We start from the raw sequence: 21613 nt of genomic DNA on the forward strand, positions 1-21613 counted from the left end.
TAAAGAAATCAAATGAAAATCCAGAGGGTGATTGTCTATTGGAAAGACATTGAAACAAATTGAAACATTCAGAAAGTGATTTGCAACAAAGAGAGAAATTGAAAAAGCTGGAAAGTATTTGTGTTGTTAATATTGAAGCACCAAACAGAACCAAATTATTGAAGCTTGGAATAAAAAGCTTGAATTGACTCGCTGAATAATTAGTGTGTCAATGAAAAACAAAAGTGATTGAGTGAAACTGCATACTTGGTTCAAAATTTCATTTCTTTTTTTTGGGCTGGATACACTTTTGATCATCATTTTTCAATATATCTCCTTGTTTATTATCTGAATTGAAAAATTACACCACATTTCTTGTTTGACTTGCGGATCATTCAAAAAGTGAGATCTTGCTTTCCTCAAAAATAAAGCCAATCAAACTGTGAAGGCTTGCCTTACCGATCTTTCCTTTCAAAAGATTCTTTCTATTCTCCATAATGTTTGCCTGAAGTATTTTCCTCGCATCTTCAATGCCTCTGAGTCACAATGTTTTGGAATGTAACACATGTTCCAAAAGGTCGACTCAAATGATGACTCGATCAGCGTTATTGTTTGCGGTGAAGATCGCAGAACATAAACTGCATTGTGAATGCATTTCCTTTGCAGAGTCTCATAATCAAATGAGTTGCATAACTTCCTTTGTTCTTGGCTCTAACGAATAAATTGAACAGTTATGTGCAACCTCATATTTTTGAAAAGCATAATCACAAACTGCAATACTCTTATTGTCACCAGTTCTTTATCTCAAAGACGAGAAATTTCTTCCCAACAAAAGCAAATGGTAATTTTCACTGTTAAACATTCATCAAACGATTCATTAAAAACAGATCAAACTGGGATTTTTGGCTAATTCAATCATTTACAACTGATAATACAACATGTCAATTGTTGAATTGGAGCTGAAATTGTTCTAAAAAGAATATATGTTGAGAGGAACTAACATTTCAAAGAATGAAAAAAACTAAACTTCATTTTGGTTTTCAAAAGGCGCTCAAATTACAAAAACCAAAGTCTGAACGTTGTGAAGATTGAAGATAACAGCGGAGCGAAAGAAGGAAATTTCACTAATGGATTTCCAATCAATTTTCCATCATTTATCAAACATATTAGCAGCTGTGAAGAAATTGGGATTTATTCAATTCCATTCAAATTCGATTGATGATTATTATTTTCTAAATTAAAGCTTCATGGTTTGTTTGTTCTGAACAAATCTGTTATTATCATCATTGAATCGCTTCAGAAAAGCAACAGCTTCCAATGGATTTCTGAGAGATAATGAAATCTCTCACTTGCACTTTTCGTCTTCCTTTCTCTTTGTTTGTGGTCGATGTTTGCTGTTCTCTTCATATCTTCTTCCACTGAACAGAAATCCTCATCTTTTGAAGGGAAAATCATGAAAGATGAATCCTCTTTTACGGATTTTTGAACATTTTTCATTTGCCATGAATTCAATAACAAAGCATATAAGGAAATATGTTGGCAAAAAGGCAGTCAGTTAAAGTGTCATATGATCTTCTGAAAGAAAGAAATAAAAATGAAAATAAAATTCAAATCCAAGATCAAATATCTTCACAAAAAGTGCTTTTCACACATGTTCGGTCTTTCTTTCAAAATCCGTCAAAATACACAAACAAATATCTATCAGTTATGGTTTGATTTTGCCTCATTTCAGCAGCTCGTTTGAAGGATTTGCAAAGAGTTCGCATTTGAAAGTTCTCATTCATCGGCGCTCTCAAAATAGCACACATTGCACATCACATTAAAAAATACATCATCAAGAACATTTCTCACAGTTTTCAACAGAACTGAAACGACGCATCAATTTTGTTCGTTCATCGATTATGAGAGCACCTTTTTTATTTTTTCATCGCTTCTGAAATGCCGTCTTCATATTTGCTGTCTCATTTCCTCCATCTCTTCACTTCTTTTCTTTTCTCTCCTTCTTCCAAATCCACGCTTCCTTTATTTTTCTCAACCAATCTCAAACATTCATTTCATTAGCCAACAATCTTTTCAGAGAACACAATCCGACTGATGAGCTTCAATTCAAACTGGAAAAAATCACTTTCATTCAATCAATAACGAATCGTTTCGCCTTTTGCAACACTTGTTTTCCTCCAGATTGTTTTTTCTGCTTTCTGCATTTGATCATTCTGGCTCTCAAATACTCTGAGCAAAGAAGCATTGCACAAATTTTCAGTTGAATGAATAATTGCTGATCCACATGAGGCACATGTTTGGAAAGTCAACTTCCATTATTTGTTTGATCCTTATCAAAACGTCACCCGAGGCGAATGAGATATGCTTTTCACCATTCTGAAGAAGCATGAAAGCAACAAACATTTCTGTTTCAAAATTCAATCATAGCTCTCTTTCTTTATCTCCGTGCACAAAAACCTGAACCGTCAAAGCACAATTTGAACATTGAAAAGAAAGGAAAGCTTTATTTCAGATTTCATCCTTTTCCTTGTTGAATGAATCCAGTCACACCAAACCATGATTGCGAAGATGCCCAATCAACAAAAGAAGATGTTTTCAGTTTTATTAAAACAGGACAAACTTCAGCTGCTCACATTTGGCAGTTTCAATATTTTTCAAATTCAACACTTTCATAATGAGACATGATCAAAACAGGAAAACATATTCTTGAAATGCAAATATTAATGAGTATTAAAAAATACCTCGAATTGAACTCATATGAGGAATTCACAGAACTTCTGATGTATTCCATAAGTAAGTGCATTTTCTCTAATTCATTTATTCGGCTACCAAGTTCTTTCAACTTTTCTTCTTCAACAACTTTTTTGGAGATGTGGTTCTAATGCATGTGAAATTCTGTTGATAACGTTTTCTTGAACCAACAAAACTAATTTATGAAACATCTGAAGATATTCACAAACAAAATTTGTCTTCTGGTTTTTGGAATGTTTTTAATCCTTGATAACTAAGATTCATTCGAAATGTTCTTTGAACGGAATTCTATTATTTATTTGTTAATTCACAGATACAGATTCGTGCAGAAGGAATTGATTGGAATTTGTTCATTTGTATCATTGATGAATTGGTAATTTCACAATTAATCCAATTCCAGTCGAATAATTATCTATCTTTTTCTTTGATTACAACTGCTCATGATCTAATTGGACTGAGATTGTCAAATTATCTATTTGAAAGAGAAAAACTTTTTATTGAAACAAACCATAATTAAGATTATTCTTTCAGAACCATAATAAAATTATTGATTCTCAACATTCTATGAATCTGCTCATTCTGCGGTGCCTCGCGTTTTATTTGTTGGTTTCTGGAAACAACATTGATGGAATTGAATTATGTTTTCATTCAACAACAATTTTGAGTTCAGATAATCAAGGATTATCATTTGAGCAGACAAACAAAGAAAAGAGCATGCAAGGTGAAGTGGAAAATGATCATTCATTTTTTGTTGTTCGAAACTCAACAATTTGCGTGTCTGCACTTTCATATTTCATGGACATGGAGAAACATTTTGCATCAGTTGATTCACATTCGAGACTGGATATTTCCATCTGTTCGTTTTCAGTCCATCCACAATCAAAAAATCTGCTTGACTGTTCTGCAGGCCGAATATGTCTCAAAAATATTTCATTCAATTTTGTGGTTCATGATCGCCAATTATCGTCTTTGATTGCACATCATTCAAAGAAAGTTCTTCCTCATTGTGGTGAATTGTGCTTGTCTTCTTCAAGGATTTCGTCATTTGAAGTTCGTGGAAATGAGCCATTTCTTTCTTCAAGTTGTCTTTCATCAATATCTGTATCGGATTCTTTGTTCGAAAATATCACTTTGCCAAAATCAATGAAAAAGTGGGACAATGGAAATGGATGCTCTGAGAGAGTTCTGGTGGAAAGAACGGAGATGATTGGTTGTGAAAGTCCATATTCTGGAGGCATTCTTTCGCCTGCGATGATCTCTTTTCGAAGTGGAAATTGTTCGTTTTTGAAATGCTTCACAACTTATAACAAAAGACAAATTTTCACAGAAGGAGAAAATGTGTTCAATGATGGCACATTCAATGTTCAGAGTGATGAAACGGGTGGTGCTCTGCAAGCAGAGGTTAATGCATCAATCATATTACATCGTTGCTCATTCTTGGAATGCTCTTCAAAAATCAGTTGTGGTGCAGTTGCAATGTATAATTCAAATGGAATATTTGTTTCTGAAAATTGTTATGTGCGTGGATGCTCATCCCTAAAAGAAACAGGAGGATACAAATGTGGAGATATTGATTCTGGAGTGATAAATGTGACTTCGATGATCAATTGTTCTTCAAACAGCAAAACATGTTTTTATTGGGCTGCATGCAATAAGAATCCATGCATCGTTGTTTCATGTGTTTTCGACAATGCAAGCTCAGAAGCATATTCAGCAGTTACTCACATCTGGCACGTTAGCACATTTATATTGATTTCAAATTGTTCGATGCAGAATTGCAAAAGTGGGAATTATGCTCCTTGTATATTGTTTGCTTTTGTTGAGGAATTTAATAAACCATCAATAAATATCAAACATTGTCTTTTCCATAACAATACAGCAAAAAACAATGCTTACGGACATGATATTCACATGTGTAATTATCAACAGTGGACGAAGATTGATGAAAACAACATAACTGATTGTTATTCTTCAAGTGCTTCTCCAAGAATCACAAGATGCAATGACGGAACATATGAATGTTCGAGCAAATCAGATCTGAGTTCATGGCTGAGAAACAATGAGAACAATTATCAAATAACAGCCGATTATTCAGTTGGCATTGATCATGAGCAGTGTGGTTTTGCCCCTTTCTGTCGCTCTATCAAATATTCGCTCGGAAGATCAACAAGAAATTCGAACAAAACTCTGATCCTACGACCAAGTGTGTTCAAAGAAGAACAAATATCAATTTCATCCAGTGAATTCAGCGTTTGTGGATTGTCAAAGAATGAATGTGTTGTGCAATCAGCATCATCGTCATTGCCTGTCATTAATGTTGCATCTGGAACCTTTTGTGTTCAGAAAGTGACGATGCTCCAAGGGAATGCAGAGAGCGGGACAAGCAAGCCATTTGTGGTGATGGATGGTGATGGATCATTGACAATGGAGGAATGCGAAATATCATCAGTTGACAGTTCATTGCATCTTGAAGTGTCTTTCATGCAGATATTTGGAGGAAATGTGGAATTGTCAGGAGTTGGAATTTCTGGCATGAATTTCATTTCTGACAGTTTGATTTCATTCAATGTGAATCAGTCTGGATCAGTGTTGCATGTGGTGAACACAAACTTCACATCGATTCAAAGGGAATCAGGAAGTGGAGGAATAATTGAGAGAAATGATGCATCCACGGGGAGTGTTGTTGTTGAAAACTGCCATTTTGAGAATGTGTCAGCAGGAAAAGATGGTGGTGGTCTGGGGATGAGAGGAGAATGGAAAGGAGAGTTGATTGTGAATGGAACAACAATGTTTGAGGGATGTTGTGCAGGAAGTCTTGAGGAAAAGGGGAGAGGAGGAGGGTTGTTCATAAATGTTGATTCGATTGAATCGGATTTCACTATTTATGAATCTGTGATATTTTCTGAAGAAAACCCAAACAGAGCTTTTCATGGAAGTGATGTGTTTGTTCAGTGTGGAAGCGGGCTTTTGTTGGAAGAGATAATTGATCAAACATCCTTTGGATTCTTCAAAGATGGAAACTGCATGAATAATGAAGAGAAGTTGTGTGGATGCGAGGATGGGACATCGTTGCCAGTTATTCCACTGTGTGTGTATTTGTGTGATTTTGAATCTCCCATATCAGTTGACGAAAGGAGTGGTGCAGATCATTCGCATTGTGGATATTCCGTTTTCTGCTGTTCAACAATCGACTTCTGTGTTCGTGAGCGAGTGAATGAGCTTGTGAATGCGATGGAAGTGATATCATCAGCATCGATCAAGAATCCGTTTGTTGTGCCGTTGTTTCAAACATCTCAAATATCAATTTCTTCTTCATCTGCATCATCTTCTTCGAGCCAATATCCCTTGGTGAATGTTGGCTTGACTGACAATATCTCCACTGACTGCCACAATGTTATTCAGTGCTCTGGCAGCTTTTCTCTGTCTTTTCTCTCTTTTGCTCTTCCTCGTGTTCTTCATTCCTCGATATCTTCGATTATTCAGTCATCAATCTTTCTCTCTTTGAGCAATATTTCGATTGTATTTTCAGCTGACACTCTTGCGAGCTCTGTGGCATTTTCATTGATTCATGTGAGTGGAGGTGAATTGGAGCTCACAGGATTGGTTGTTTCTGAGGATATCACTTTCGCTGCGCTTCCGCCAATCAATGTGAACGGAGAATCACGAGTGGCAGTTGAGGGATGCACATTGACAGAGATGGCAAACGAGGGAGGAAGTGGAGGATGCGTGAAAGTGGAAACGAGTGGGGGAGGAACCATATCGATCAAGAACACGAACATATCATCAAAGTGCAAAAACGAAGAAGGACTGAGAGGAGGAGGGATGATGATATTAATTGGAAGTGGAGGGAGTTTGGAAATGAAAAATGTGAATTTGTCTGGATGTGAAGTTCCATCAGAGGATGTTGAGAATGGAGGAAAGGGAATGGGAGGAGGAATGTTTGTTGCATTGCCAGAGGAAATAGAGAAATTTGTGATGGAAGGAATGACATTTGAGGGATGCAATGCCTGGAAAGGGAAGAATATGTTTGTTTCAGGATGGGATCTGAGAGAAGTTGTGAACAAGGATCATTTCAAATGGGAGATGAGTTCAGAGGAGTTGGAATCACTGGATGAGTTGTGTGGATGGGAAGGGATGACAACAGGAGAAGAATATGAGATCCCGCTTGTTGTGTATTTGTGGTCAAATTGGAGTGGGAAAGGGTTTGTTTCGAAAGAGAAAGGAGGAGGCTTCAGTGGATGTGGATATTCAGAAGCGCCATGCTCCTCGATCGACCACATGATCAAAATGCGATTCTCTCCAGTTGCTTTGGAGAAATCGATCATCAAAGTGGAAGGATCGGCTTCGCTCAAACATTCAGTATCCTTGCTGCCTTCCAAACCGTCTGATGAGAGCCGGCCTTTGATTTCAGTTGAAGGAGGTGATGAGGCTGTGCACTTGTTCGTTTCTGGTGATGGAGATTCCTCGGATGATGGCTCGCTGATCTCCAACTCGGTGAATGCTTCCTTTTCAAACCTAATAATCGATCTTCCGAGCAGATATGAGTTCCACAAATCATTCATCCGCTCTGTGTATTCGGTGTCTTTCTCTCTTTGCAGGTTCATTCCATCTGACACCTTGTCTCCTTCTTCTTCTTCCTTGTGTGTGCTTGACATTGCGGAAGGGGATGTCTCCCTGGAGCACTGTGCACTTGTGACTTTGTCTCTGGCAAATCCTTTTCTGCGACTGTCAGCCAATTTCCATTCAGCGCACATGCGCAACACATCGTTCATCAATTCGTCTGTTTCTTCTGACAGTTTCATATCAGTTTTCCCCACTGGACTCCATTCAAATCAGTTGGCTTCAGGAGATTCACCTGATTTGCCAGTGGATTGCCCATCAATGAACATGTCGTCTGTCACAGTCGAGAATGTGTCGAGAACTGAGGAAGGATCAGTGTTTTTGGGTGTGGATGAGTTTGCTGGATTGAAGTGTGGAATGGAGAACTGCACATTCTGGAACTGCCTCAGCCGGCAAAGCAACAGAGGAGGAGGGCTGATGATGCACATGAAGAATGAGGAGTCGAGCCTGGGAGTGAAAAACTGCACATTTGTGTTGTGTGCTTGTTCTGAGAGCACAGGGAGAGGAGGCGGGATGATGCTGGACTTTTGCGATCCAGATGCTCCTTTTCAAACCCCTTCCAAACCGCTTCTTCTTCACATTGCGAGTGTTCAATTCATGATGAACAGTGCATTCATGGGGAAGGATGTGTTTATCAACTGCCATTCGATCGACGGGCAGATCAACGAAACACTTTTCGCTCTTGACTTTTCGCAGCCCTCGCTGCGCATGAACACATCGATCTGTGGGAGCGACTTGACACATTCAGACATCGATCTCATCCCGCTGATCACATTTCTGTACACGCCGCAGGTGTTTGTGTCGATGGAGTCTGAAGACAGCAACCAGTGTGGGAAGCAGGACAATCCTTGTCGAAGCGTGTCACACGGAGTGAGGCATGTGCAGGCTGGGCTGTTCAATGCGATATGTGTTGACTCATCGAGTGTGGTGGCTGAGCCGACAGTCGTCAGCGATCTCACGCTGAAGTCGATCACCAAACACCAATCAGCAATTCATTTCAATTCATCGATTGAAGAGGAGTCTGAGGGATCGTGGATCATGTTGTTTGAAAACGAGTGTTTGGTCGAAGACTGCTTGTTTTCGTTTGACGAGCATTTCTCGGCAGAGCACACAGCGATTATGAAGCAATTGAATGGATCGTTGGCATTTTCAGGCTGCACTCTGCAGTCATCATCTGTTGAGTCCACTCTCAATTCGAGTGTTATTGTGGTTGAAGGAGGAGTGTTTGAGATGGAGAAGAGCTCGATATGTGTGATGGGCACAGCTCAGCCATTGTTCCTCTTCAAGAGTGGGTCAGCTGCCACTCTGAACCAGATCGAGATATCCACAATAAAAACAACTGCGACTGCAATGATTGTTGAGTCGAGTGCATCAGTGAACATCATGCAGCTGGCTGCATCTGATGTTGTTCTTTGTGGGGAAAACTTTATTTCTCTGGCAAAGGGGAAGAATCAGCATGTGAGTGAGAAAGATGCTGGAGAAAGGGTTGTTCTGCAGATGGGCATATCATCGTTCTCAAACATCACCAGCAGCAACAGCAGCAGCAGCAATTCCCATGTGGTTGAGTCGGCGTGTGAAAAAACAAGAAGCCAATTGTTGAATTGTTCGTTTGAAAGATGCTTCACACCTTCAGAGAAAGGGAGCTTGGTGGAAATATCATCTGGGACAGCTCTATCTCTGCAATTGTGCAAACTGATTGGATGTGAGGATGAGCATCAGAGCGAAAAGAATGGAGCAGATGAGGATGTGTGCAAATGGACTGGATCGCTTGTTGATGTGTGTGAAGGGTTGCTGGAGATGAAGGACACATCGATCACGAGCTCTTCAAAAGGCGGGCTGTCGATCAGTGGTGGAAGTGCTGTTATCGAAAGCTGCTTGTTTGAGAATAACAGCAAAAGCATCGAAAGATACAGGTCTGCAAGAAGAAATGTATTCTGCACAGGCAGCGGAACACTCAATGTTGTTGATTTGAAAGGAGGAGATGGATGGGAAAGAAATACTTCACTTTGGATTTTGAATGAAGGATGCAAGCTGTTGGGGATTGCTGCTGAAAGATCATCCGAGTTCTTCATTCCAACGCTGAAGTCAGTTGAAACAACTCAAAAAGAAGATACAGCTGAACTGACTTTCAGAGGGACGCTTCTTCTGCCATGCAATCTGGGATTCCAGATTGTGTCAAAAATAAACAATGTCAGCTCAATCGAGACTCACGCTTTTGCGGAAGATGAGTTTGTTTCTGAGGAAGAAGTCCAGGGCAAGATAGGTTCGTCTTTGGTAAGCTCTGCTCCAACAGAAGCAGAAGTGGCTGTGCGCATATTGTTTGGAAATGTTTCTAATCCATCTACCACAGAATCTTTTGTTCTGAAGAACAAAAGTGAATCTGAACCAAAAGGAGATGAAAAGATTGTTGAAGGAGGAAAGAAAGAAAAATCTATATGGCCGATTATTGTTATTGTGCTTGTGGTTATATTGTTGATTGTTCTTATCATTGCAGTTGCATTTATTGTTCGATGGAGAAAAGTCAAGAATGAAGCGAAAGATCTGAGGGAGATTGTGAATGATACAGTGAGAAAAGATCCGAAATTGATTGAGATGGTGACAATGGAAATGTCGCCTGAAGAGCAGTGGAGGAGAGCAGAGAGGGAGGCAGAGAAGAAGAACGAAGAGAGGATGAAGAAGAGGGTGTATGAGAAAAGTTTGGGACACTCGGAGTCATCTGAGCATTTGTTGAGTGAAAGTGACTCGACTGAATACATTCTTGGGAGAGATTCAGACAAGATTCCTGAATGGATGTTGGAGAAGGTGGATGAGAAAGAAGAGGAGGAGGAAGAGACCAGAAAGCGAACACCATCACCATCCATTTCATCGACTTCAACCACAGACACTTCAGACACTGAATCCACTTTTGTTCGGGGAGAGGATCTGTGTCCAACCACCTCATCGATGTCGAATCTTGTGGATGCGATGGCCTGTTCATCGCCTCACGAAAAGCTGATTGTTGACTTGAGGGATTCACTGTTCATGCTACTGCATGGAAAGAATAAGACAAAGGAGATGGCAATTGGAACTCTGCGGGAGAGGGAGCAGACAGCTGCTCAGATCCTGTTCTGGGTGGCAAATCTTGCGCTCCACTCCTTCGACGAAATGAACAACCCTCTTCAATCGTTGGCCAATCTGAGTCCGCACATTGTGCTGTTCTCGGAACACATGGTCATCTGCATTGCGCTCCACTCCGACTGCTCCTCTTCGTCAGATGATTCCGACACTTCGTCCATCTCATCAACCACAACTATTGCCACCTCTTCCTCTGATTGCTCGTGTGCGAATGGGAACGGCAGAGGATCGCCTCCGCCCTCATCGGCGTTTGAGGACGATGACGACAACAGGAAGGAGTGCATGCGATGGAAGGCGCCGGAGCTGCTGAGCGGCGCAAAGGGGCACGCAACAAAGAAGACGGTGGTGTTTTCGATCGGGATGATGGTGTGGGAGTGCCTGACGCTGCAGATCCCGTTTGGGGAATACGAAGCAGAAGCTGCCGGGCAGAAGATTGCGAACGGGGAGAGGCCAACACTGTGCAGCTGCGAGGGCATTTCGCTCGGCCAGACAGCATGCGCCGCAATGTCGCAGCAGCCCCACAGCAGGCCCACGCTCCAGGAGCTCAAGAAAGCGTTCATCGCGCTGTTTCCGCCTGCCTCTGCCATGCTCACAGCCTCTGACGCAATCGACCTCGTCGATGCCACAGGCATCCCGCCTCCCTCCGCTTTGCCGGCTTCCGCTGTCTCAGAGACGCTCACCTCGTTTTGACTGGCTCCCTCCAGCATTTGAGCCTGTGTGTCTGTGTGCCTGTGCACCACCCACCGTCTGGCTTGCATCGCGCAATGAAGAAAAAAGGGGAGAAAGAAAAAAAAGAAAGAAATATCAATGACAATTGCTTTTGCAGCATTCTCAGCTATTCAAGTTTTTGGTGTTTGTGTTGCGTTTCCAAGCCAGCAGCATTGCCACTTCGCTTCTGCGCACCTCCATCCAAGCAATGTGTGATCTCACAATCACCGTGCCTTTTCGTATGTTTTGTAATCTTGTTTTGCTGGCCAGACTTTCGTTTTTGATCGGGTGCAGCTGCGCAGATGCTGCAAAAATATTTATTATTTTATTTTATTTTATTTATTTTTTTCATGGCAATCAACAAATACGCAGAATTCTTTCCATTTCTCTCTTTTCTTTTCTTTTCTTTTCACCAGTTCTTTGACAGAAGCTTCGATCCATTTCAAGGCTGTTGTGAAAATAATAAATAGCTTTAATGTGCATGTGCCTTCAAAGACCCGAAGAAATGGAATCTGTTCCAAAATCTCGATTCAAAGAGCAATATGCTTCCAGCTCCAACAAGCGCATCTCGCTTGATGGCAGCGTTCTCATCACAGAAGCATTCTTTCACCCACCCCCACCCCTGAATCCTTCGCCTCTCCAGACAGCAATAAAATCAGAAACCCAGACGATGCCTATCTGCTCTTGTTTGTGCTCCAACTCGGAAAACGGGCGCTTTGGAGAGTGCACACGCTTTCCTTATTTTGTGCATGCCAAATGCGAGGACAATCTGTTTTGATTTATCGACAAAGATGTTGCAAGGACACAAATGCCTGCTGATCACAATAACAAAAAGTGATAATCTGTCCAGAAGATGCACATGTGTCGAGTGAAAAAGAATATCGTCAGCATATTTTCTTTTTGTCTTTTCACAACAAGAATGCTTTCATTTTCCCATTTTCTGCCTCTGCAATGGGCCTATTTTCATGTCTTGTTTTTCAGATAGCGGGGGTTTCCATATTACAATTGTTTAAAAAAGAAAAGAAATGAAAAGAAATCACAAAGCAAAAGGAAAAAACAAACTCTGGAAAGTGAATAATTACCATTTTTATTTTATTTTTTGTGGGAGGAAAATCATGAGATTTTTTTAAAAACCGAATATTCAAAGCATTTTCCCGGTTTGAAGATATCGCAGCTTCTCGTATTCCATGCTACCAATAAAGACATCACCCTAATTGCTCTTTACGAGGCACTTCTGAATGAATGATGAACATCAACTCTTCTATCGCACCAAATTGGTCTTTTCTGAATTCTTTATAAAAAATTAATGGAATAACGGTTCGTGATTGATTCAAATTATTTATCAGTCAAACAGATGGTTCCTTCTCTAATTTTTAAAATTACTCCAAAAGATTTTCTTAAAAAAAATGATAAGGTTTTATTCAATATCGAAATAAACACTGAGTGATTAATTGACATCTGAAGTGATTTTCATGGATTTTTTACAGACTTGGAAAATTATCCCAAGCCACAAGAAAAAAAATAAGTTTCGTGTGATTTCTTATGAAAAATTCCTTTAATAAAGTTTTCAAATTAAATAAAAATTTCGAGTTTTTGATCAGATTTTTGTTTATATATTAGAAAAAACAAAAGAATATGTTCAATAACACTGACTGGCATTTGTTTCCATTCTGATGATATTTCGTGAGTGGGAATAAAAAATTGATGAAAATATGAAAATATTATATTATTCGATAATTAAACAATAGGAACTTTTCAAAAAAATTTGGACAGATTCACAAAAATATTGTTCCTAGGTTATTAACAACCGAAAATAATTTCTATTGGCTTTTTTGAAAACAGTTTCAAATCAAGCTTATTTAATCAAAATACTCGATTATTTGCATATCTACAATACAAACTTTAATATGCAGAGTCGTCAATGACTTTTAAAATTAAAGTTTTGTTTTTTTGAAAAGTTTCTTTTGAATAATTTGCGTGCGAAATTTGGGTGATTATTTTTTTAATCATATTTTGTCAATCAAAATTGTTGGTTCGATAATTTTCCGAGAATATTAAAGTTATGATTTCTGAAAAGAAAAAAGGCGCAATAAAAATATCTTCTTTTAATTATCAGTTGACACATTAGATTTTAAAACAGTTGTGATAAATTTTCATTTGAATTCAAAACCTCTTCTTTATGACAAATAACGTTGATAAAATCTGCTCTTTGAAAATAGTTAGGATTTCAAGAATAATCACCCAGCTTCTCGATCTTTCCATAACATCATGCATTTGAAAGATTATAATTTGAATGCATGTGACGCTTTATTGAAATTCTATTTCAATTAACTGTGAATGATAAAATAACACATACCCCGAAAAAATATATGACTTCATACAAAAAAAAAAAAAAAAAAGCACCAATATTTATTCTATGAATAGTTATTTTGAAATCCATCTAGTCCAGTATTTTGTGCAACACCCGATATTTCATGCACAATCTGTAATTTTTCAAACAGACAAACTTGATCAAAGAAAAACAGTTTTGTGCTGGAATGTTAAATTCGGAAACTTTTTTTCATTACAAAGTTTTTCCACATTATTTTTATTAGAAAAATTTGTCATAAAAATATTTTCGTCATTCTTTTCAAAAAAAAATCCTTTTTTTTTTTGAATTTGTTCCAATTTAACTTTCTGTCGATGGAAATTAATAAAAGATGACAAGAAAGTTCAAAAATGCTATTTTTTTTTTGGTGAATGTTTTGCAAATAAATAATTATTGTTTTCCAAACGAGGTTTTTTTTTTTTCAAATTTCAACTCTAACAAAAGTCAGATTTCAATTAGAATCATTCGAAGATCTCATTCGATACATTCACATTTTTTCGGAAGGTACAAAAACATTTTCGAAAAAATTCATCATTCTTTCAAATAATTATCTATTTCCTTTTAACATCAAGTATTGCTTTTTGTGCATGCCATAACTTTAAAAAAAAAAAGAAATGAATTACTGAAATGAATAATTTATAACATGCCGAACAAAACTAAAAAAAAAAAAAAATTAAAACAATTATTAGTAACGCGTTTCACATCCAAGCAAAGTTTATCTTTAAAATAAAGAAGATTTGAAGAACAAAGAAATGAAAAGTTTTTCAGTCTTGCGTAGAATATTTCATTTAATTCTAAGAAGAAAAATTATCAAATTCATTTTTAAAAAGTCAACATTTAATAAATTCAACTTCTTTTTTGTTCAATTTTTGAATGTTGACTGATTGTTCCGCTATCATATTGAAGATTGTGCGGGCCATCTTCAATTATTTTTCCTCCATTCATAGCTTCAACACCATTATTTCGACCAGATCTTTCACCTGTTCTATTCACTCGCCCTTCTTCATTTCCGTCAATACGACGCCCATCTTCTTCTTCCTCCTCGTCTCCCATTCCATCAACATCAGCTCTTCCACGAAGAATAGCCTGATCTCTCATCATCATATCTCCTTCATCATCTATTATCATTTGTCCGATCAATCCGTCTCTTAAATATTGCTCCTCTGCACGCATGATGTCACCATCCCCTAATCCACCCACAGTTGCCCTGCCGACTCCGCCTGCTCTTTCGGCTGCCTCACCACCCCCTCCGCCAGTTCCTCCACTTTCCCCTTCTTCTTCTCTCATCAGCAACGCCATGCTCGCGTCTTGCAATAAGAATTCTCTACAAAATAAGCGAAATGTTGTCAATCGCCCAAGATTTTCTCGAACAGCAATTATTCCAAAGTGTGCAGTAAGCTGCTGAATTGCAGAAGACACGTGCCTTGGCGGGTTAAAACATAAACGTACAAGATCACTTTGGCGTATCCCTTTCAAGCCAGAAGATGCGATCGAGCCATATAGTTGGTACAACAATGGCAGCTCTACAACAAGTGTTGGAGGCACTTCTTCTTCGTAGGGTCGCAGCAGCCTCACTCCTGAAACAAGCAAAGGGTTTAGATCTTCTCTCACTCTTGTCAGTCCCAGAAAACCTTGTCTTGTTAGGTGACGTTTAAGTGTCATCCAAAGCATAGGTTGCAATTTAAGTGCTCGTTTGATGCTATCTTCTGACATCTCTTGATTCGGTGAATTCATGATCAGTGAACATACGGCTCGACAGAGAGTATCTAGTTGCATTCGATTTTCCTCCTCTGGCTCTCGACCCATGAGTGAAGGATCATCTTCCATCAAACGCATCGGGAAGAAACCAGCAGAGGTTCCAAATCTAGAATATTTGCTCAAGCATAAAATGTTTGTATTACGATCTGGAACACTTTTTCTTGCTATCAATCCACAATCAATTGGCTGACGTAAATTATAAAAAACAGTTCGTGCGTCTGCTTGAACAAATTTTGATAAATCGCTTTGCAAAACTCCGTTTTCTTTGTATACAGCTATATGCCTCATTAATTTGACTTGAGCTTGAGTTAATGAAATGGAAGGGTCATAAATTCCTAAAGCAGGCTTAAATAAAACAGGTGCAGCTACAACTTTAACTATTGTTTCTTCATAACTCTCTGGATCGACAATTTGACCTTCTAATTCCCCAATAAAATGAAGAGAAATGTTTGGAATTTCAAAAAGTTTCAACCAGAGATAACGCTTCAAATAAACATCTTGTATTCCAAGCGTTGCCCATAGCGCTCCTAATAGTATTCCTTCTGGACCAGCTTGGGAAATTTCTTCTACAACCTGTAAAAGTAGATTATCAATCATGAAATTGTTTAATATGGGGTTGTTTCGAAATTTTGTTGAGATAAAAAGAAGAAAGATTTAAATAATTATTATTTCAATTTTGTAGAGGAAATTTGTCAAAAAATCCATAATAATATGTTAAGCTCTTATTATTTCGCTCAAATCCGTTAACTGGATAACATTTCACATATTACTGAAATGAATACAATTATTGTTTGCACTTATTGCTTGTGTGATATTTTTAAAAAATTCTCTTTTTGATTTATTCTGATTCATAATTTTTGTATTTTATTAATTCAGGAAAGCATTTGCAAAAATGAAAAAACGCAAGAATGCACAGATTCAAAGTGCATTGTGAGTTCTGTGGTAGAAAATTCATCTTGTGTTCGGAATTCTCTTAATTCTTTTGATGTTTCCTCAAAAAATCGTTTGCTGAATATTTTTTTAATAATGTACCAATGGTCATTTCTTTTATTAAAACATGACGTACTTTTAATTTAGATTCCAATCAACAAAGTGAATATTTTAAAACAACGATATCACAGCCATTTATTGATCAAATCAAAACAATTTCATTAGAACATGACACTCCTCGTAGCAATTTGAATATTTTCCCTTATCCAGAGTGCTCATACGATCGCTTGAGTAATTCAAAACTTTTATACCCGTCTTCTTCGAATAATCATATGAGGCAACATTTTCTGGATTCTTCGTCAAAGACAGATTCATGCTTTTCACACCTTTTTAATCAAAACAATGCCATTGATCAAAGTTTGACTTTAAACGAAAATGGTAAAAACGAACGCAATACTGGAAGTGTAATTCAGGTTTCTGAGTCAAGGAAAATTGGAAAGGCAATGAGTAGTTTTCTACTTCAGAAGAGAATGATCTCTCCATCAGAGAAAAACGAAGCAACTGATTTTTCCGAGATGGATGTCGGCGGAGAGCACTGCATTAAAGGAGAGAAGGAAGCTGGAGTGGACGAGAACATAGCTTATGATTTCCGGCCAAGATATTTCATGACGCAAGACGAGTTGATGGCGGAGCTGAAGTGCAAGCTGCAAGACAGTCACAATTCAAAAAATAAAAGACGACATACTCATCTTTCTTCTTCTTCTTCTTCTTCTTCCTCCTCCTCCTCCTCTTCTTCTTCATCTTCTTCTTCTTCCTCTTCCTCCTCCTCTTCATCCTCATCATCCTCCTCTTCTTCTTCCTCATTTTCATCGTCATCCTTTCCTGTTGCAGACACAGAAGAGTTATCTGAGCCATCATTGCCCAGTGAAAAATGCCCTCTCACTCCTTCTTCTCTGTCTTCTCTGTCTTCGCTATCATCATCTTCTTCTTCTTCATCGTCTGACTGGAGGGAGCTGCTGTCTTCAGCTACAGTGTGGAATCCGCTGTGCACAACACACAACTCGCTCTCTTTTGACATCGGGCACCAGCAGATTGACTCATGTGCGAGGAGAAGCAACACGACACAATGTGCAGACTTAGCACAGAAAGAGGGGTTGAACATGCACAAAACGGAGTCTGAACAACCGGAGCAGAAGAATCTTGCAAGTGGAAATGCAGGATTAGCAGGAGAAGGCAGCGGGGCAGAGACAGAGAAGTGTAACGTGATGTTTCTGGACAGCCGAGGGCGATCAGAAGGGATGAAAAAGCATCAAAGAGAAATCCTTCTTGATGCGTGGAAGCAAAGAGACCTGATGGACATGTCGAAAGGAGAAGCAGTGCGAGGCAGTGAAAGGGGAAGAATAAGTGGCCGTCAGCTGAGAGTGCTGAAAAAGCAGATAAAAGAGGCGAAGGAGTACATGAAGTGCTTTGGGGAGTGGATAAGGAAAGACTGGGTGGTGGACGAAAGAGAGAATGCGCTGTGGGATTTTGCAGAGGAGCGGATGATGGCAAAGATGAAGGAAACGAGCGAGGCAAGAGAAGGAGCTTGTGAAAGTGGGCAGAAGAAAAAAGACGAAATGGCAGAAAACGAATGGGACGCTGTGAATTTTCGAGGGGAGAAAGAAAGAGGAGGGAAAGGAATTAAAGCAAAGGATAATCATTTTACATTGGAAGAGCTGAAAAACATGTTGAATGATGTCGATGAGAACGAGACAAGCGCTTTTGAAAGGACGAAATTGGAGAAGATGATTTCAGAAGAAGCAAAAAGAGAGAAAAGAATTCAGAAAAGCAAAGAAGGGGGACTAGAAAAGTTTCGGCTGATGCACATGAAGAAGGAAAAGAAGAAGCAAGCATACGCAGATAAAATGGAATTGAAGAGAAGAATTGAAAAGAGGGGTGAATGTTGCGGGGAAGAAACGAATAAAGAAGGATGTTTTGATCTACCCTCAAAGGATTCTATTGGCACAGATAAGAAACAAGCAAGCAATGTGATGTTTCATCAAGTTTTAAGTGAACCGCGAAGCATCAATCATACAACAAATGCAAAAACATCGAATTTCTCTTCTTTTCCTATGACTTCATCAGCATCTCCCGATCAATTAAATTCATCAGTTCGATCTCCTTCCTCTCCTCAAATGCAGCCAAAACAACTTTTCTATTCGAAATCTGCGCTTTCTCTGAGTCACAATGCTACATGGCATGCGCCTTCTTCACTGCACACAGTTCATAATGCGAATGCTGGTTCTGTTTTTGCATCAAATTTGCGATTTGAGAAGAAAGGCCCCCGCTTTTTTGCTGCTCCAATTTCAAATTTATGTTCATTGGAAGGAAAACGAAGTATGAGTCATTATTTTTCAAAGATTATTCAAAGAGCAAATGCAGGTGATTGCAGGCACACAGAAGATGTTTCAGGAAAGTTACACTCGAAAACGGCTTTAAATGCAGTTTATTCGACAGCTCGATCTTCTGAATACTTAAACCCCCAATTTGTTGATTTTTTCAATCTGAATGAACTTCCTTCCAATGAGGAGATCTTTCAAGCGCAAAATCTGTTTCCCACAGTAAATGCATCTGAAGACACAGAAGAGAAAGATATGAATGAGCAGCAAAGTGAATCATTTTGCATAGTTATTCCATTTGAGCAGACATTTTCATTGGCAAAAGAAGCAATTAGCTCAAAACAAACACATGTGAAATTCAATCAGAATGAAATGCAATCGAAAGATGTGCTGCTTGGCAGTAACAGCGAAGTTCTTCCAGCTGAATGGAATGGTTGTTTATATTTCCGTAATTCAACTTTTGTTTCTGGCATCATTGACAAAAGAGCTGAAAAGCAAAAACATATCAGAGAACTGATGAAGAATAGATCCTCATGGCTTTTCCGGCAAACGCCTCTTCAGCGCAAATACTTTTGGGCCTTTGATGAAATGCCCGTCAATGAAAAGAAGAGATTCAAATCTTGGCTTCATACAAAAGGAAAGAAACTTCTGAAAGCATTTAAAAATTCAATGATTGATATCAACAACATTTCGAAAAACTTAGACAAATAAACAAAATCTGAACCCACAAAAATTTTTCAAATGTTTATTTCTTCAATTTAAAAACATTCCTTCGAACTTATGTTTATAATACGTTCAAAATCCCAAAAAAGATTATATTTTTATATCATATTTATTTTTCATTAATACTTTGTAAATCCAAGAAAAATCATTCTTTTGTTCCAGTATTTTTCAATATATTTATTTCAATTCGATAATTTAAAATATTATTTTTCAATTTTGTTTTCTCTATGGTTTTTTAAACTCACATTTGTTTTTGTAAGTATTCCTACAATGAAAAAAATTTTGATCAAAAATCAGAAAAAAAAGATTTTAAAAGTCAAGACTTGTTTAATGAAAGATTGTTTGCTATTTCACAATGTTACATATTATTTAAAAGCAATTTTCAGTACTGCTTTCGAATTTTTGTTTATGCAGAATATTTTAATAACAAAACTCAAAAAGTTAATATTGTTAAAGGGAAGATCAAAAAAATCAAGAAAAAATGGGTTGTATTATTTTCTTAATACTTGAAAAGTTAACTTGAAAATGTCAAAGCCAGCTACTGATTTCAATGTTGCAAATGGTCTCATGGGAGTTGGACCTGATATGATGCTCGAAATTATTCACGAAATGACGTCAATTCGTGACGTTCAACAAGTTTGTTATTTGCGATTGATTTTCACATTAAGATAATTTTCATTTAAACGCTAAGTTCTTGGGAATTTCAAAAGCAACAAAAAGCTTAATTCAACATGAAAGATTCTCATGGTCAACTGAGACCGCAGCAGCTGACAGAACTGGAACAAAAGCTCTCGTTTGCAAGAGACTTCCTCATGTTGCAATTGTTGTTGATCCACAACTTACCGAAGAGAGGAAAGGTAATTTGGAGAGATACATCTTTGATGTAACAAAAGAACCCGAACTTAAACTGAAGGAGGAACAAAGAATCAAGTCTTTGTGCATTCAATACAAGAACTTGAGAATTGATAACAACAGCTCATTCTTTGCTTGGGGTATTATCTATGTTGATGGACTTGGAACCCTCCGCAAGAAGTTGATTGATTTCGGTGATTACGATGATATCAAAGAAAAGCGCCCATTAGCTGAGAAATGGATCAATGATATTCAAATGCCACCAGCATCAGTGAAGTTCACACGTGTCAAATCTGGTGGAAACTTCACCATGGCACTCACTGAAGGTGGAGAATTATGGTCTCGCGGATGGAACGAAGCAGGATCATGGACCGAGGAGGAGAAATTCACCCTGAATTATCATTTCAAGGGAGAAGGTGGACTCATCGATTCGTCTTTGGGAAAATCAAGAATTAAGGACTTCCATTTTGAAGGTGTCAGATCTGTTGTTATCTTGGAGAATGGTGCAATTCTTTTGTTCGGATCAACTTCCGAATTCCAGCCCTATGACTCTTCAATTCCTTCAGATGGATTTGTTGAAATTACTGATAAGAAATACAAGCCAAAATTCATTAAAGAACTCAGCGGAGATGTTGATAGCTCTGCTGGACAATATGGTATCTTTGGAACTCACAAGCCCGTTAAATACTTTAAGAGAATGAATGCATTTTTGGATGAGAATGGAATTGTTTTGCTTCGTGTTGTTGATGAAGTTGATAGAAAGAATCAATTCTATTACACAGCCGTTGATCCAAAATACTTTGGAGGAGAGAAAATCATCAATATGAATCACCATGTTGATGAAATGTACATTACAGAAAGCGGAAAAATGATTATCACAAATGGAATGAGAGGAACAGCCGATATCGCTACTGACTTGAAGAATCCAAAAGCAACTCGTCAAATGGACTTCTCCGTCAAACGTTTGAAGGTGTCAATTTTGACAAAGCATACTCACACAACTTTGTTCAGAGATGATGGTAAATTAATTTCTGTTGATTTGGAAAAAGAAGGAACAAAAGATGTTACTGATTTCGCTACTGAATTGTCTGTTGATGAAGTTAATCCTTCTGGAATGGTTCTTAAGTGGTACGGACATTGCGGAGTCCAATACTATTTCTTGTACGAGTAAATAAAAATGAACTTGTTCTGAAAAAAACTTGTGCATTTTTCTTCAATTCCATTTTTAATTTGGCATTATTTTGTAAATGTTTGTTTCAAACTTAATAAAGATATTTGCAGTTGATGCATTGTTATTGGATATTTTTTTATTTAAAAGAAGTGAAATTTAAAAGAGAAGTTTTTATTTAGGATATGTTTTTTTGATAAAGAAGTTTGAATCATATATTAGTATATTGGATGAAGTCAGTAAATTTGGATTGATTTTTAATGA

General features: G+C 38.0%; 4 protein-coding genes across 4 annotated transcripts; 3 read left to right on the forward strand and 1 right to left on the reverse strand.

Annotated features, from left to right (window-relative positions):
- Positions 1-3873: 3873 nt before the first annotated feature.
- On the forward strand, positions 3874-11154 carry MONOS_12638 (uncharacterized protein; the record flags this gene model as incomplete). Its single annotated transcript, XM_067865273.1, has 1 exon — positions 3874-11154. The coding sequence occupies one exon, from the start codon at positions 3874-3876 to the stop codon at positions 11152-11154; it is 7281 nt and encodes a 2426-aa protein (XP_067727958.1).
- A 2923-nt stretch (positions 11155-14077) lies between these two features.
- Positions 14078-15908, reverse strand: MONOS_13096 (uncharacterized protein). Its single transcript, XM_067865777.1, has one exon. It carries the CDS (start codon positions 15893-15895, stop codon positions 14387-14389), a length of 1509 nt encoding a protein of 502 aa, XP_067727959.1. The 5' UTR covers positions 15896-15908; the 3' UTR covers positions 14078-14386.
- A 164-nt stretch (positions 15909-16072) lies between these two features.
- Positions 16073-19317, forward strand: MONOS_13095 (uncharacterized protein; the record flags this gene model as incomplete). Its single annotated transcript, XM_067865776.1, has 3 exons — positions 16073-16087; positions 16175-16301; positions 16376-19317. The coding sequence occupies 3 exons, from the start codon at positions 16073-16075 to the stop codon at positions 19315-19317; spliced, it is 3084 nt and encodes a 1027-aa protein (XP_067727960.1).
- A 502-nt stretch (positions 19318-19819) lies between these two features.
- MONOS_13094 (uncharacterized protein) lies at positions 19820-21473 on the forward strand. Its single transcript, XM_067865775.1, has 2 exons — positions 19820-19965; positions 20021-21473. The coding sequence occupies exons 1-2, from the start codon at positions 19855-19857 to the stop codon at positions 21350-21352; spliced, it is 1443 nt and encodes a 480-aa protein (XP_067727961.1). The 5' UTR covers positions 19820-19854; the 3' UTR covers positions 21353-21473.
- Positions 21474-21613: the final 140 nt, after the last annotated feature.

This window comes from Monocercomonoides exilis (assembly GCF_001643675.1).
Source record: "Monocercomonoides exilis strain PA203 chromosome Unknown scaffold21-1407046, whole genome shotgun sequence".
NCBI classification, from domain to species: Eukaryota; Preaxostyla; order Oxymonadida; family Polymastigidae; genus Monocercomonoides; species Monocercomonoides exilis.